We start from the raw sequence: 18363 nt of genomic DNA, 5'->3' as shown, positions 1-18363 counted from the left end.
GGTAAGATGGCTCAGCTGGAAAGGTTCCTGTCAGCAAACTTGACAACATGCTGGACAGCACGAGTTCTATCACAGGAACTCACAGGCAGAAAAAGAAAATTACCGGAAGTTGTCCTCTGAGCCCCACAAACACCATGAGATACGTGCTTCCCCTTCCCCTCCAAGAAATAAATGTATGTTACATGTAACAAACCAGACCAGGCCAGGCATGATGGCACACGCCTTTGATCTCAGCACTCCAGAGGCAGAAACAGGAGGACCGCCCTGAGTTTGAGGCTAGTTGTTCTACACAATGAGGTCTACCTAGCCAGAGCTGTGGAGAGAGACCCCTGTCCCTAACACCAAACAAACAAAGCCAAAACAACAAAAAAATTCCAAACTTGGACATCTTCCTTGATAGACAGACACGTCTCAAACTCTTTAATAATTGCTTTCCTTCTTCCTTTTTATTGAGACAGGATCTCATCTAGCTCAGGATGACTTCAAATTCACTACCCACAGAGATCTGCCTGCCTCTCTCTCGAGTGCTGGGATTAAAGGAGTGTGCCACCACCACCCAGCTGGCAGAATTCTCAAATTACAGGTGTGCACCATTACACCTGCCTTTAGGTAGTGCTAGGGATGGAACCCAGGGCAAACCCTGCCAACTGAGGTGCATCCCCAGCCCAACAAAATCACTCTGAGACCACACTGTGAGTTCTTTAGCAATCACCTTACCCTAGCCTGTCGAGCAGAGGAGACACATGACTCCCACACAGAACCTTTCTGTACCATGTATGACGGCACTTATTTATGGGTTACGTGACTGGAGAGGCTGCATGAACAGGCACTGATTTGGACAGCCACAAAGAGCAATCTGACAGAGCAGAGAACAACTGGCCTCATAGAAAATCAAGGGTCACAAAAATAAGAACTTTCGCATTCACTGAATGACGTGTTCTGGGTCTCACGGAGGCAGCGAGAGAACTCTATGTGGGGCTGGAGAAAAGACTCCGTGGCTAAGAGCACTGACTGCTCTGATGAGGTCCTGCACTCAGTTTCCAGCACCCACATGGTGCCCACGTGAAAACTACGGGGGATCTGATGCCTTCTGGCCGTGAAGGGCACCTGCACATACGTGGGGTACGTAAACTCACGTAGACACAGATGCTCACACCCAGAGAAATCTTTCCAAAAAAGAGAACCTGATCTACTTAGACAAAAGCACCTGTCCTCAAGGTCTAGTAATACAGTGTGTAGGAAGTGGTTGATAAACACTTTGGGAAAAAAAAGTCAACTGGAAAGGCAGATCAGATGGGCTCTTCCGGGTCACTAAGAAAATGACTTGCTTAACTGACTGAAGGTGGGAGCGAGTTAGATACGAGGCAGAGGTGGAGGGGAGCATTCTGGCATGGGAACACTAGTGGAGTGGCTCGAGGTGGGGGGCATCTTAGTATGTTCGGGGACCTAGCGGTGGCCAGTGGACTGAGCAGAAGGAGGAAGTGAAGAACACCCCAACACAGGGAAAGCCCTGGGCTCAAGCTCTAGTGCCTGGAGCACAAACCACTCGGAATAGGCTGGGCAAGATGAGTAATCACACCTGTAAGCCTGGCTTTCCAAACAAAAGGTCAGGGCAGTGGAACAGCTCAGCAGGTAAAGGCCTCCAAGCCTGAGGCCCTGAGTGTGATTGCTAGGACCCACGTGGCAGAGGGAGAGGACTGACTCCCATAAGCAGTCTTATGATCTCCATAGCACGCATGCGCGCATACACACACCCCTTTAAAAAATTAAAAATAAATGAAGTTGAGGCCAATATGGGTTCTTTAGCAAGACCATGTCTCTAAACAGCAGAACACCAAGAACCAAAAGGAAATTTTCCTACCCCAAAGACCTGACAAGGACCATGCTGCAGGCCAGGAAAGATGCAAAGACAAGGTAAGAACCTGCAGGGCAGCAAGAGATAAGATGCTCTGGGAACTGGAATGCGCCTTCAGGTCCTTTTGTGCAAGGGTATGTGTTGAAGGCTTTGCAAGTCGGAGCACTAATATAATCCTTTGGGTAAATCCTTCCTGACCAGAGCCCTTGCTTTCCCATTCTTGGGAGCAGGGGAGACAGAGAAACCGACAGTCATTTTATTGTTCAGTTAGTGCTGCCGTTCCTTCCTTGTGCGTTTGAGGGAAGAGTTTAGAGCCGGGGCCTTGCCCTGTAATCCAGGCTGGACTCAAACTCTTAGTCCTCCTCCCTGAGGACAGACCTCTGTCTCCGAGACTAGCAACGGAAAACAGTTAAAGAGCCTTGCAATTCAAACGGTTAGAAAATATCGTGTTTCCACTCAGCTTCACAGAACTGAACGGTTTTGTTACAGTATTCTGCCTGCAGGCATGTCTACAGGCCAGAAGAGGGCGCCAGATCTTATTCTAGATGATTGTGAGTCACCATATGGTTGCTGGGAATTGAATTTAGGATCTTTGGTAGAACAGGGAGTGTTCTTAATCCCTGAGCCACCTCTCCAGCCCCTGTTTTGTTTGTTTGTTTCTGGGTTTTTAAATCACAAAGTTCATCCTTAAAGCCCATTTTAGCTGGCACAATGGGTCTCTGAGTCTGAGGCTAGTCAGGACTAGAGTGAGACTGTATCTCAAAACAAAACATAACAAAACAACCATAAAACCATTGTGTGTATGTGTCGTGCGCTTGTGCATGTGTGTGCCACGGCATGGGTATTGGGGGTCGGAAGACAATTTACATAAGTAGATTCAGTCCTTCCACCGCACGGGTCCCAAGGACGGAACTCTGGTCCTCAAGCTTGGTGAGAAGGGCCTTTACCCGCTGTGTCGTCTCACTGACCCCCACTGGTTGGTTTACTTATCTCTATTATCAAGGGTGCAAATTTGATTTGGTGCGTTGTTGATTCTATTCTACAAGAAAGTTAGCGGGTGGGAGGAGTAAGTTTTTAAAAAAAATGCCAAAGTGCAATTGTAGAAAGGAATAGAACAGTGGTTCTCAACCTGTGGGACAAAACCCCATGGACAAAAAAATCCTTTCAAATCAGCGTGGGTGCCACCCAAGACCATTGGAAAACATTACGATTCATAACAGTAGCAAAATTACAGTTAGGAAGTGGCAGCGAAAACCAATTTAGGCCTGGGGGTCTCCACACCACGAGGAAGCTCACCGGTCCAGAAGGAATGAGGCAGTCCCTGCCTTCAAATCTTGATGGCCGTCCTGACTCAGTGGGTAAATGTGTGGGGAAAGGATACACACAACTTCAAGGCGTGTGTGTGTGTGTGTGTGTGTGTGTGTGTGTGTGTGTGTGGTGGGGGGGACGTGGACAGAAGCACCACAGTGGAAATACCTGGCACCACCTAATCCCAAAGACAACACCTCTAATATGGGGCCATATTGATACAGCGGGCCTGCTCCTGATTGGACGGGGAGACAGCACTAACACAGCGGGCCTGCTCCTGATTGGACGAGGAGACAGCACTAACACAGTGGGCCTGATCCTGATTGGACGGGGAGACAGCATTGGCACAGTGGACCTGCTCCTGATTGGACGAGGAGACAGCACTAACACAGCGGGCCTGCTCCTGATTGGACGGGGAGACAGCACTAACACAGCGGGCCTGATCCTGATTGGACGGGGAGAGCATTGACACAGCGGGCCTGCTTCTGATTGGACGGGGAGACAGCATTGGCACAGTGGCATTCTTGCCCACAGTACACAATCGTAACTGCGAGGGAATGTCAGACAGCCTCAAACTGAAGGGCAACCTGCAAACAGCTGGTTTGGCCGGTGATGCAGGGCAACGGGCAGAGAGCTGGACCATCTCACGTGAAGGCCCAGGCTTGATCTTGCTCACTGAATAAACAGAGCATGCTTGTAATCCTAGCACTTGGGAGGCAGAGGAAGGAGGATCAGAAGTTCTGGGCAATCCTTGGGAAAATACCAAGTCTGGGGCCAGCCTGGGCTACGAGAGGCTATAACTCAACAAAACAAGCCCAACAGAGAAGCCCAGCAATGAAACCACCAGCTTGCCTGTGAGAGTTAGGGAAAACAAGGCAGGCTGAGGCCCCGCACTGACTGAAAACAGAAGTTACACCAATGAAACCCCACAGATGAGCAGAGATGGGAGTCAGGATGGAAGGCACAGCCGTTCCTTCTGTGCACTAGGTGCTGGGTGGAAAACAAATGACTCTATATTAGGAGGTATGACCGCGTCAGAGGAAATGGGTCATGATGGGGGGTGGGCTTGGAGGTCTTTCGCTCAGGAGTCCCTCAGTGTGACTGACAGACAACTTTCTGCTGCCTTCTGTTCAAGATGAAACCAGCACCATGTCTGTCTGCATGCCGCCAGGCACCCCATCATGATGATAATGGACTGACCTTCTGAAACTGTAAGCGAGCCGCCCCAATTAAATGTTTTCTTTGTAGGAGTTGCTATGGTCATGTTGTCTCTTCACAGCAATAGAAACCTAACTATGACAACTAGAGAATTGTGTGAAATGTCAATCTTTTTGCTTTTCTTTTGTTTGTATGTTCTATGCACAAGGCCCTGTGTGAACCAAGGCCGGAAGAGAACCTGGGGTGTCCTAATCCATCACTCCCCACTTTATCCCCACTTAGTCTCCCTGAAACTGGAGCGAGGCTGTAAACTGGGGTCACAGGAACACGTGCATGATCCCATCCTTCCTCCTTTTACAGGGGCTCATGATCATACAGCACACACTCTTACTGACTGAGCTCTCTCTTCAGGCCCTAATGTTCCTTTTTCGATGTTTTGATAACTCTGTTGCGGTTATTTAAGCAAACATTTTTGTTCTTAAGAAACCTAAAGTGTTCAGAGATCACATTTCTAAGTTACTATCAACTTACCAGAAGTGGAAGAGGGAAAAACATATACAGAGGGAGGGAGAGGGAGAAACCGCAAGAGCTGGATTTGAAGATCTGAAAGAAAAGTGTGTGGCAGCTTCGGCTAGGAAAGTTTGAAGCTACATGCAAATAAAAAATTAATATTAACTAAAAAGAAGTATAATGAGAATAGGAAAACAGGGGGAGACACACACGGTTAAGGATTTTGGAGACTTCTGGATTTACACAGGTGAACTGGTGAGATGAGAAGCAAAATATAAATTTCACTTATTTACCCATTAATGCATTATTTATCTGCTTACGAATTGATAGACAGGGTCACACATAGCCACATACAAATCTCGTTCATTTACATAGTTATGAATAGATAGGGTCTCACAGAGCCCAGGCTTGGGCGGACTACGTGGCAGAGGATGACCTTAAGCTCCTCTTGGCCACCCTACCCTAACACTTCGAGTGTGAGGATTACAAATGCGACCCACATCATAACTCTTGCGATGATGTATGATACTAAAGGGAAATTCCACCTCGGGGTTTGGGGCTCGGGCAATGAGATGTGGTCCTTAGAAGGCAAGCATCCAGGCACTGATTCAGCTGCCAGTCTTTTGACACGAAGCTCTCTCATTTGTTTCCGAGAATGACTCAATGCAGAATGATAAAACTGGGTATTCACTATTAAAACGTTATCACAATACTGACCATGGGCTGCAGGCTTTATTCTTTTTTAACTCATGAGCCTTTTCCCCCCTTGCTCCATGAGTAACACTGCTCTTTTAAAAATGTTAATTACATTTTTGTTTATTTTTTTGTGAGTGTGTGCCTGTGTGTGGAGGTCAGAGGCCAGCTTGTGGGAATCCCTTCTTTCCCGGTACCACGAGGATCTCGGAGATGGAAGTCAGGCAGTCAGGCTTGGTGGCAGGCACTTTCACTGGCTGAGCATGCAAGGAGCCCTGAATTCAATTCTTGAACCTTAGAAACCAAGTGTGGGAGTGAATGCCTACACACACACACACACACACACACACACACACACACACACGCATACACACAGATGACGGTCTATGTAGCGGTATAGATGCCTGCTGCCTTCCTCTATCCCCTTTGGTACTTTCTCAAGCAACACAAGTGTACATAATGCTTTTTTTATTCTTGTATGTTTCTGAGACAAGCCTTGCTATGTCGTCCAGGTTGGCTTGAACTTCTGAGTCTCCTGCCTCAGCTTCCCAGGTACTGGGGTTGCAGATGTGCGCCCCTACACCCGACTCACACACTTGCACTTATCATTTCGAATGAGAGGTTGACCCTGGAGTGAGGAGATGTATAGAAGGACCGCCCACCTTCTCACAGGTCATTCCCCACTTCCTTCACAAATTTTACTTATGCATACGGAAGATGCAGGGTAAATGCTTATGAACAAAGCAGATACTTTTTTTTTTCTTTGCTCGGAGCTCCAGGAAGAGAGTGGCATGTCAGCACAATCAACCCCAAGCGGTGAGATTATGGCAGTCAAAGATCATAATAGTTACACTGGGGACTGGAGAGATGGCTCTGTGGTTAAGAGCACAGGCTGCTTTGCAGGGGACCGGGGTTCAGTGCCTAGCACCCACGCGGTTATCACAACCATCTGGAACTCTGGTTCTCAACCTTCTTGATGCTGTGGCCCTTTAATACAGTTCCTTGTGCTCCTATGACCCCCGACCATAAAATTATTTCACTGCTACTTCACAGCTGTAACTTTACTAATGTTACCAACTGCAATATAAATATCTGTGTTCTCTAATGGTCTTGGGCGACCCCTGTGAAAGTCATTTGATCCCAAAGGGGTTGTGACTCACAGGTTGAGAATCACTGCTCTAGGGGACCTGATGCCCTCTTCTGGCTTCCTGAGGCACCAAGCATGGCCATGGTGCAGACAGGCAGGCAAAGCACTCATGCACCATGCACATAAAATAAAAATCACAATCTTTACAACAAAGCAAAGCAGGAAAACTAACCAGTCATAGAGGCGATGCTCTGTTTCCCGCCCCCAGCTGGTTTTCAAGGTGTAAATGGTAATAACAGCACCGCTCAGCCCCACCCCCACCACAGCCGGGTTCTGACTTGTTTGGACACCCTTCTCTGACAGACTCCGCATGACTCACCAAATCTCTGCAAGTATGTAGCCTATTTTCTTCATTGGCCCTACTCCCTGGGCAAACGTCTTCAAATATTTTACTTCTGATCTAAGCTAAATTTTCATAATCTAGAGTGTTTTCATTTCTCTAATTAAAAAAAGAAAAGAAAAAAAAACGATCCCCCAACTTCTGTGACTGGGACCTAAGAGACTTCAGGTTCTGCTCACACCCTCTGGCTTGACAAGGAGTCATGTTAAGTCATTAGAGATGCTGGGAGTGCCTCTTTCCCTTGCCTCCTGTCTTTGATTTGCAATTATGGGAATGATTCTCAACTCTGGCTGCCCCTTAGAGTCGCCGTGGGGAGCTTAAAACACTAAGATACCAGCCCCACCCCAGCCCAATTAAATCCTATCCTTGGGGGATTAAGATGTTAAATTCTATGGGCTCATTATCTCTATTACCTTCGCAATCTGTCCATTTGTTTTGGCACCTAATTCAGGCCCTCATTACCTCTTAGTTCTGCTAATTAAACGCGATGTTAATTGTTCATTCCCTCTCTTAATTTCTTAACAATAGCAAAGGCAGCAGTGGTGGTGGCAATGGCGGTGTAGTGTGGTGACAGTTTGGAAAGCCCTTAGTGAAGAGTTACTTTGTGCTGGGCACAATGCTGAACTCATTACATCACGCTGGCTCATTTCTGGACAACTCTATGACATCAGTGCGCCTATAATCCCCATTTAATAGATGAGGAAACTGAGGCAAAGAGAGATGAGGTAATTGGCAAGAAGCTTCGAGAAGAGAAGGAAGCAACAGTCCCACCCACCCACCCACCACCTCCTCCCCAGACACCTCAAGTCTTCCTTCGCCCAGAGTTTGGAGGAGTTGCTGGACTCTGGCTTCATTACAGAGATCTGTCTGTTTATGCCCAGTCCATCCAGGTTTTCTAAAATTACACTTAAATTCTCTCCCCCCTCTTTTCTCTCAAGTTGACTTGTGGAGGTTGGAGGATAATTTATAGGACCAGGTCTCTACTACTAAGAAGGTCCCTGGAATCAAACTCGAGCCATCGGGCATGGCAGCAAGCATCTGCAGAGCCATCTCTCTGGCTTCCTCGCTTTGCAATATTAGAATATAGAGTATGGTAATACGAAATTTACTGGGGAAATTGTCCACTTCGCTATCCATAAAGCACTATGTACCGACAGCTCAAGCTTCTCTAAGGGCCCTCTGTCCCTCTCCTGTGCTGTGACAGACAGGGAGCACGCATCTGCAGTGGCTGGGTGATTGGCAGCTGCAACTGCAAGTAGCTCCTTGAGAGTTTAGGAATTCCACACACTTTTCTGTCTCTCTGAGAGAGCCACGAGTGCCTGGTTTATTTGAGGGAAAGGGGCTAGAAAGAAAAAGAGCCAATACTGAGTATTATATGATAACCAAGGAAGTGGGAGTGCTCGACACTGTCAGATGTCACCTACGTGGTGCCTAGAAAGCAAGGAGATGACTTAACATGGCAGTTAGAGCTGAGCCAGGCTGCCATGGATTGGCAGGGACGCTGTCACGGCAGAAGCGTGGGAAGCACGGTTGAGGATATTAAGGCGGGCAAGTAGGGCGATGCTCACAGGGAGGATGGAACATCCAGAAATACGTGTTAGATTCGAAAGGAGGGAGCGCAGCAAACACTGACATTCTGGGGTCTGCTGCAGTAGGCTTTGGGGTGCCACAGAATGGGCGAGGGTGGGCTGAGAGGGAGGCGCTGGAAGAAAGCTAAAGGGCCTTTGCTGTGTTTGATTCCAGCCACTAGAGGGCACCTCTACCTCATGCTCACCATTCCAAACAGGACCTAGGGGACCAGAAGCGCCACCGTGGCCCTTCGGTGGCACAACTGTTCAATGCTTTGGTGACGGGATACCGAACTTGCCACTAGTTCCTTGCACGTCTTGGGACAGCCTAACCTGGGTGGCTGGCTCTGCCCTCCACGGTTATTCTTGTATACCGTCCTGACAGATGGTGGTGACAGTCATCTGAGAACCACACATGACATCATGTTGTAAACTACCAAGGGCTCTGCCACTCTAAGCTGGTCCCGTGATTGCTGGAAACCACACAGGCTCACCGCACCTCTATTTATATTCTGTGTGTATCTTCTTCCTCATGGCTGGCCTCTAAGCTTTTAATGAGCAAGGATTATCAGTATATCTTAGAATGTCCTGTGAGAAAATAATACGCATGGGATTTGCTGTAAAATAAGAGCGGCAAGAGGGGGAATGTGAGGGATGGTAACATGGGGGCCATTTTATTTGATATACTCTGCTTTCGTAGATCTTTAAATTTGTTTCCAGTAGAGCTTCAGAAATCCCCATGGATCCCTGAGGTGGGCAGTGAGGAGGCCCTGGCCTCCTTTCTATAAAGTGAACAGGCTGAGAAAGGTGAAGTCCCCTGTGACTCTGAGACTCACTGGAGGGACAGTCACCGGATAGCTTGGCAGGCATCGACTTGGAGCTTTCCTTCCTTGCTTCCTGGAAGATGGAATGCAAGGCTTATATTCCAGCACCGTTTTTTATATGCTCTGGACTTGAGTTCTGCATCACGAGGCCATGAGGCGCCCTCCTGGGACCCCATGGTCCTGCAAGGCTGACGTTACCACAGCTGTGCTGAGGAGCCCTTGGCCAGGTTTTAATGGATGCTTTCCTGAAACAGCTGGCAGAAAAGAGCCTCTCTAACTGCAGCCTTGCAGCTCTGGGGACGAGAGGAGGTGTTCTGAAGGAGCACCAACTGGACAGAAAGGACTCCTTGTTCATAGGAAGTGGAGAAGGATTTGAAGCAGGTGTTCAGGAAGAATGGGGGTTAATGGTCAAGGCCATGTGTCTTCAATCAAGCATCCCAGGTGGTTCGTGCCTATGTGCTGAGGTGGACGAGAAGGTGTCTAAGATGTAACCTCTTTGTTAACCCCTGGCTGTGCCCGCACAGTGTGAGAGTTAATCTTCATTGTCAATTTGACTGGATTTACAATCACCATGGAAACACCCTCCAGGTGCGTCTGGTAGAGTGTTTCCAGAAAGATTTAACCGAGGAGGGAAGACTCACCCTGAATGTGGGAGGCACCATCCAACGGGCAGGATCCCCAGACTGAACAAAAAGGAGAAAATGAGCTGAGCACCAGCATCCATCACGCTCTGCCTCCTGACAGGGGAGGCAGCGTAAGCAGCTGCCTCCGGCTCCTGCCACCATGGCTTCCCCACCGGAGAGCCGCTCCCACCAACTGTGAGCTAGACAAGCCCTTCTCCGTTAAGAAGCCCTCTTCAGCTATTTTAGCACAGAAAGAAAAGCAAGACACCAGAGAGACAGTCTTAGGAAGCTTCTGGAAGGTGGAAAGGAGTCAAGGGCGGGGGCCCAGGCTGCTAAAACAGACTCACCAAGTGTGCTGGCGATGGTGATCTCGTGTCCTTGACTGTAGCACTGGAGGGGACATCGAGGAGAGGCCATTTCATCTGCAGGTACTGCACAGGGGACAGAAAACACGAAGAAGGTAAGATAAAGGCTCTCCAGCAGCAGGCACAGAAAGGGCTTGCAGGGAGGTAACCAGCTATGTGAAGCCCACAGGCCCTGGACAGTGGAAACCACCGCCACTGCCACGCGATCTAACGTAGTCACTCTGCTACCACCATCCCATTACCACGGCCAGGGGCCAGGGGCAAGACAGTAAACAACTCAGCTAAACTCTTAAGGGGGAGGGGATGGATACATTCCAATGTGAAGCCCAAGGCTTCGTTATTCTCCATACGGAGGGAGGCAGATCATCAGAGTGAAGATTACCCAATGGAGGGTCTGCCTGGCCCATCTCCATCTCCTGCGGCATCACTGATGGCATTCCCCAAGACACACACTTGTGGGAATGGTAAAGAAGTGGATACAGCATGGGACGGGGCAGGGTATACGGTCCAGGTGGTCTAGGGTCCTCACATAGCATTCACAAAGCCCTACGCCTAACTCTCAGCACCGCTTATATGGGCCATGGTGGTGCCAGGCCTGAAATCTCAGCTCTCGGGAGGTAGAGGTAGGAGGATCCAAAGTTCAAGGTCACCCTTGGCTATGCAACAAATTTGAGGCCAGTCTAGAGTAAGATCTGGCTCAAAAACCTAAAAACAAAAACAGAAACAAAAACAAAAAAAACCAAGACAGGGTCTTGTTACATAGTCTTGTATTGCCTGGAACTTACTAGACCAGGCTGGCCTTGAATTCGCATCAATCTTTGTGCTCTAAAACTGGCTCGCCCAGATTACAGGTATGTACTACCACACCCAGCGTCTGATCCACACTCCCGTGTACTGTCTCTCAACCTTGGGCCCATCACCCAGCACTCCACCTTCTGCCATGCGTAATTGTGGGGAAGTCTTTCCATACCCATGTGCATACAAATTCATGCGCACACGCTCTTCAGAGGAAAAACCTTTCCTTAACATTGGTACGGCACAGCTGACAGGAGGGAGTCTAGGGGAAGTGGGGGAGCCTGGGCTCCGAGCACAGCATCCATGGGTATCGATATCACTCAGCCGATGTAGGCTGGGACCCAAGACAAATGACTTAACAATTTGGAGTCTTGTTTTGTCACCTGTGGGGCAAGCTATTATGACTCACTTTGTTAGCAGGAGCAGGACCATGTCAGGGACCGAACACCGTCGCGCACGTGGGAGATGTTTGATAAATGGCAGCGATTATGCTCATAAGCAAACCATTAGTCTTTGCCAGGAGCAAAAGCAAGCACGTTGTCCTAGAGTCAACACTGACGGGGTGCTTCTGGGCACCCGACCAACGGGACAGCGTCTGTGCAGAATTCCTGAGACTAGCTTGAGAACCAGAGTTCTGCGAGGAAGGGGAGGTTCAGCAGGACTCAGAGAGCCTTTGAGTCATCATCGCTCTTGGATTTCACAGGGGAGGGAGGAACAACTCGCTAGGACAGGAAAAGAGCTGGGTAGGGCAAACAGGGCAGGGGCCGAATTTTCAGAGAGGCACCCGCGAGGCTTGTAGATGTAGCTCAGGCTGGCAGAGTGTTTTTCTAGCGTACATGAGACCCTGGGTTTGTTTCTCAACACGTAAACCGACAGTGGTAATGCCTGCCTATAATCCCAGCTCTGGGGAGATGGAGCTAGAAGAAGCAGATGTTCAAAGTTATCACCTACTACATAGAAAGTCTGGGGCCAGTCTGGGCTACATGAGACCTTGTCTCAAAAAATAAACAAATAGGGCAGGGAGATGGCTCAACAGGTAAAGACATTGAGAAACGCTGAAGCGCGCGCGCGCGTGCGCGCACACACACACACACACACACACAGGCATTGGGGAGCATGCATCTATAACCCCAGCATTCCTACTATAACATGGGAAGCAGAGACAGAATTTCATGGGAGCTCCTAGGGTCAGCTGGCCTACTAGTACTTGGCGCAGCAGCAGAAACAAGAAAGATCCTGACCTAGCAAGTGGAAGGTGAGAACCAACTCCTGAAAGAAGAAAAGCAAATCAAAACACACCCACTGAAAGAACCCACGTTAGCACACAGCCCTTCTAGTAGCAGGAAGGGGCACCAGCCAAGGCTTTTGGCTAAAGGGATAGACCAAGTATGTCAAAATATGAGCCTAGGATTTTTATTATTGCCTTAAAATCCACTCCTTACACAGCTCTATGATCAAGAACATATTCTCTCTCTCTCTCTCTCTCTCTCTCTCTCTCTCTCTCTCTCTCTCTCTCTCTCTGTGTGTGTGTGTGTGTGTGTGTGTAGGGCGCTGACCTCAGATCAGAGTCTTCCTCAATCCCTCTACTTTATTCACTGAGGCAAGATGGCTCCAGCGGAGCCAGAGCTGTCCAGTCTAGCTAACTAGCTTGCTCCCGGGATCACTTTTGAGTCCTGGAGTCAAAGGTGAGTCATCATACGCTTACCTGGGATTCACATGGGTGCTAGGGATCCGAACTTTGGTCCTCACACTTGCATGGTAAGCATTATGTCCAGTGGGATGCCCTCAGGCCATCTGACCCCTTCCACTGTACCGGCCTCCAATACACCCTTTGTCCTGACGGACGTTCGCCCTCCTCTTCTATCTGCCCCCACCCCCAGAGCTTAAATGGAAATACGGACATCGATGTTCTCCTAGGGCAGTGGCTTGAGGAAGCCAGGACTTTTGGGAACCAAACGTCTTCCAGAGGCAACAACCTAAATGTTTGACCACTTAAAAAAAAAAACGGAACCTCAGTAACAAACATCTGAGGCTAAAAGGAAATATCTCAGACTCTATCACCCTAACATGAACCACACAACAGGGGAGTCTCGGCGCATCGGGTCTATCGTGATCTGGTTTCCCACTGAGCTATAAAAACATGCGCACTTGTTGGTTGTCCCAGGGATAGCTTGAAATTCTACTGGGATGGGCCCAAACAATCTGAACTTTGATTTAGGACAATGTTTGAGGGTGTAAATAACATTGTAGGTGATCTTTGGGCATTCACACACAGTTGGCTTTAGGACTTGCGAGCAGTATTGTTCCCCTTGGCATTAATGACTGACATAATGGGCTGTGTGACTCTATTGTGGAGGGGCTAGCCTCACACACCAGCAGGGGGCTAGCCTCACACACCAGCAGAGGGGCTAGCCTCACACACCAGCAGGGGGCTAGCCTCACACACCAGCAGAGGGGCTGGCCTCACACACCAGCAGAGGGGCTAGCCTCACACACCAGCAGTTCACCAGCCTCAGCAGCCTCCCATCCTCTCTTGACAGGAATGTTTCAAAGTCAGGGTTGAAGAGATATCTCAGGCATTAAGAACATGTGCTGCTTTTGCAGAAAACCCGGGTTTGGATCCAGGCACCAGCAGGGCACCTTACAACTGCCTGTAACTCAGATCTAGGGGACCTGACACCCTCTTCTGTTCTACACAGGCACTGAACGTACATGATGCGTACACACACGAGCACACCTACACACACACACACACACACACACACACACACACACACACGCAAGCAAGGAAGCAAAATGTTCATAAACATTAAAAGAAAAGAGCCAGGCAGGAGTGGCGCACGTCTTTAATCCCAGCACTTGGGAGGCAGAGGCAGGCAGATCTCTGTGAGTTCCAGGTCAGCCTGGTCTACAGAGCAAGTTCCAGGACAGCCAAGACTATACAGAGAAACCCTGACTCAAAAAACAAATTTAAAAAAAGAAAGGAAGGAAGAAAAGAAATGTTTCAGACTTTTCCAAATGTCTCCCAGGATGGGGGCAGGGGTGGGGCTGCCTGCTGTGGGAATTGCTATTCTAGTGACCGAGGAATTGACCTGCAGTTACTTTATTTTTTACGAGGGCTCATCTCACTGACAGAGCGGATGTCAGGTATGTACATGCTGTCGTTAGCACACATACATTCCCAGTAAACAGTTTCACATGACCACACGCTCACAGAGTACGAGCTCTGACTTTCTGTTGCTTTTATCTGTCTAACGAGACATCGTTCTGGGCTGGACGTGCCTCAGTGTCCCATGCAGGTGCCACAGGCACGTGCCGCCATGCCCAGCTCCACACTAATGTTAACTGAGAACGGGAAACTTAGACGGTACCAGTCTTAAGTCTAGGCCTGGGAAAACAGAGGATCATTTTGGAACTATTTTAGTTCTCCTTTTATCAACTTAGAACTTGTGTATGGTGTACATGTGGATTTGTGTGGATGTATATACACGTGCGGAAGCCAGACAGACTCTGGTGCACTACCCTCTCTGCCTGGTTCTCGTGACACTAGGTGTCTTCGATTGCTCTTCCCCTATATATTGAGGTAGGATCTCACAGCAGAACCCAGAGCTTTCTGAATTCCATCTCTGCCTCCCGAATGCTGAGATTACAGCTGGGCCACTACCCCAGTGTGGCTTTTACATGGACGCCGGGGATTCGAACTCTGGATCTCATGCCGGTGTGTCAAGTGTTTTAACCACTGAGCCATCTCCCTAGCCTCCTTTTTAAGATTTTGAAGAGAGTTGTGGGTGGCTGGCAGAATTTGAAGGCTCAGGGAACAGTGGGATGACTTAGGAAGCCTTCAGACTGCAGCACAAGGAGTGGGGTATTAAATGCTTCCCATCCGGGCAACAAAAGGCAAGAGCAGGGTGACTCCTCCATGCCAGCACTTGGCATACGCAGGCATCTGTGTGGTTCTGAATGCCTAGATCATGCCCAGTGGAAAGAAACAGCTTTTTAAAAAGTTATTTATTCATTTATTTTTCATTTTAATTGTGTTCTCTGTGCGTTGTGCACATGTGTGTGGGTACCCCCAGCAGGCGGGGGCTGCAATCACATGTGGTTGTGGGAACCATGAACTGTGGGTGCTGGAAGTGAACTCGGGTCCTCTGCAGGGGCAGTACCCACTCAACACCGAGCCATCTCCCCAGTGCCAAGAAAGCGCTTCTTGGCAGAGTTTCCCACGAGAGGTCACTGCGCATGGGTGGAGCATGTCTGTGGGGATTAAGTGATGTGTAGCTGAGCTTAGGCTCTGTGCACAATGATGGCGTGTGGACAAATTAAAACAGGTTCCGCCAAGCCCTATCTAAGCTCCATCCAACAAGCTGCCCGAGGCCCAGGCTCACGCCTAGCGCAGCGCAGCTGGCAGCGGGGCAGCTGATGTCTCAGAACCTGGCTGTCCACCCCCTCTCCTGGGATGGCCATTGAAAAGGCAAAGCTCCGGGTCTTCAAGGGATCAATGCAACTGCAGGACTGAGCGACAAGGCCAGCTATTCTGGAGAGCTGCCTATGACTAAGGGACCTCTTCGATATTCATACAGACGACGCCACCATCCTCAGGTTACAAACACTGCTTTAATATACTACCGTGTTTTGTGACACATAAGAGGGGCTGACAGCGAGGTCCCATTTTTACGGAGTCTTGGAAACTGGTGGGGGACCTAACCTACTGCTATTCTGGTTTATAGTGAAGTACAGAGCGTCTGTGGTTTAGAATGTTACCTTTTTGTGTTCGGGGCCACCAAGTAGTTTCAGTAGGTAATGGCTCTTGTCACCAAGCCTGACAACTGGAGTTTGATCCCTGGGCTCTCCTTCATGATGGAAGGCGAGAACTGATTCCTGAAAATTGTCCTCTGACCTCTACACACGTGCCGTGACAATTCCCCCACCCACTGCACTCTCGCTAAAGAAATAAATGTAATAAAAAAATCTTTTTGTTTACTTTTATGTATGCGTGCCTGAACGGGTGTGGTGCACACACGTGTGTGTGGGCGCACACCCATGCACAGAGGCCAGAGGAGGAGGTCAGATATCCTGCTCGATCCTTGAGCGAGACAGGGTTGCTTACTACACTGCAGCTAGACAGGCAACCAGCAACCCCAGATATCCTACTGTTTCTGCTCACCACAGCGCTGAGGTCACAGAGGCACGTGTGCTCACACCCAACTTAAAATTTTAAAAAATTCACTTATTTATCGGCCGGATGGTGGAGACACATGCTTTTAACCCCAGCACTCAGGAGGCAGAGGCAGGTGGATGAGTGTGATTTCCAGGCCAGCCTGGTCTACAGATCGAGTTCTGGGAAAGCCAAGGCTACACAGAGAAACCCAGTCTCATAAAACAAAAACAAAACAAAATTATTTATTTATCATCAGTATGTGTGTGTGTATGCGTGCCACATGTGAGGCAAGAGGTCAGCTTTGGGGAATTGGTTCCCTTCTTCCACCTTTATGTGGCTTCTGGGGATCAAACAGGTCCTCGGGCTTGGTTGCCTTTCCGGTTGAGCCATCGCCCCAGCCTCCAGGTGTTGTTGTTAACATGACTGCTGGAGATTTGAACTCACGTCCCCATGACTGTGCAGCAAGCACTCTTAGCCTCTGGAGCCATCTCCCCAGCCCTGGCGTTATCTTCACCTCGTTAGGGAAGGGTGATTCTAGTCCTATGTTCACATTGTTCTCATTGGAACGGACGTTGAATTCACTCAGCAGCCACCAAACACGGTTACGTGGTTTCTGATTTGACTCATCTGTGAGATGCATGCACAGAGACTGATTTTCCTACCTGGAGCACTCTTGCATTCCTGGGGTGGGGTAGGGCGACGGGACCCTAAGAGGTTAGCAGGGTTTGTTCCTTCTTGTACTTTTCTGTGGAATGCTGACCAGAGTGACACATTCCTAAGCAAAGGCGGACAAGTCATTTTCTGTTGGTTGACATTTCTAACAAGTGCTGGTCTGGATGTTACTTTGATTTAGAGGGGTGCCGTGCCTCTTTTCCTTAATGTTCCGTTGCCTCTTTCTGCTTCTCACTCCTTCCCAGAGTTCTCCCTGGGCTAAGCGTTTGGCCAGGTGGGCTGTTTCCGCTCCACTCGGGCCTGGGGAAGGGTCCCTCTGAAGGATGTTCCCTAGAGGCTAGAGCCCGCTTTCCTGCAGCGGGGCGGAGACCTGTCCTACACAATCCCCACTCTGCTCAGGGACCCTGCAGCAGATTAATTGCAGCTGTGCCCTGGAATTTCCCCAACACACAAATCTTCATGATGTAAAACAGCTGGGAGGAAATCCCAGCATGCCCTGGACAGAGGCAGAGCTGCCAATGAGCTATAGAGATTAACCCTCAGGCTCCCAGAAAGTAGTGAGGGCCCCTGCGCCAGGCAGGCCCACCCTGCCTCACCCCTGCTCTGTGAGTCCAGGAGCTGGTACGCCCACAGCCTCTGCACCAGAGAAAAATCAAGGCTTCTTGTCACCGAATGCAGCCAGGGAGAACACTCTGTGTGGGGAGCAAGGAAAACACTCATCTCCCGAACTCCAGCTCCTGAAAGCCCTCCACTTTCTCCTGCAGAGGAGAGGACACAGGCAGAGGACAGAGTCGTTCCCAGCTTCCCAGTGAGGAGACAAGCCTTGCCTGCCTCTCTGATCCCCACTGGTGAACAAGGACTCCTTCGACCTTAAGCTAGGGCTCTCTTGAATAAAGTCCAACGGTTCCTAAAGCTGCCTGAAAGGATGCCACAGACGCTGTCACCAGGAGACAAGACCGGGGAAACAAACACTCCCCTCCTCAAATGGCTTCACGCTCAGTGAAACATCTCAAAACACAGGGTCTCAGGCGGGCAGTGATGGCTCAGGCAGTTAATCTCAGCACTGGGAGGAAGAGGCAGGTGGATCTCTGTGAGTTCAAGGCCAGCCTGGTCTAGAAGAGCTAGTTCCAGGACAGGCTCCAGAGCTACAGAGAAACCTGGTCTTGAAACAAACAAAAAAACCGAAAAAGTCAAAACACAAGTTTGTCTCCAACTCACAATAACTCGCCGTTCTCAGTCTCCTGAGTACTGGTGTTGGTATTACAGGTATGCTCTACCACACCCAGCCCCACTTCCCCCCCTGTGATCACATCTGTGTGTGTATGTGTGTGTGTGTGTGAAAGAGAG

The 18363-nt window shown here is 49.3% G+C and overlaps 1 protein-coding gene across 2 annotated transcripts in view; it reads right to left on the bottom strand.

The window, feature by feature from the left end:
- Tcf7l1 (transcription factor 7 like 1) overlaps nucleotides 1-18363 on the bottom strand; it is a 173479-nt gene that overhangs the window by 12618 nt on the left and 142498 nt on the right. Inside the window, exons 4-5 of one of the 2 annotated variants that reach the window (XM_050130239.1) lie at nucleotides 10374-10457; nucleotides 10045-10086 (exon numbers count right to left, since the gene is read on the bottom strand). In XM_050130239.1, coding sequence (XP_049986196.1) covers nucleotides 10045-10086; nucleotides 10374-10457 — 126 coding nt within the window. The remainder of the gene's footprint in view (nucleotides 1-10044; nucleotides 10087-10373; nucleotides 10458-18363) is intronic. The other variant, XM_050130240.1, reaches the window with a different exon arrangement.

Source organism: Alexandromys fortis, unplaced genomic scaffold (assembly GCF_014885135.2).
Source record: "Alexandromys fortis isolate MF-2015 unplaced genomic scaffold, M_Fortis_MF-2015_v1.1 scaffold_336, whole genome shotgun sequence".
Classification (NCBI taxonomy): Eukaryota; Metazoa; Chordata; class Mammalia; order Rodentia; family Cricetidae; genus Alexandromys; species Alexandromys fortis.
This window is presented reverse-complemented; position numbering and strand designations above follow the sequence as displayed.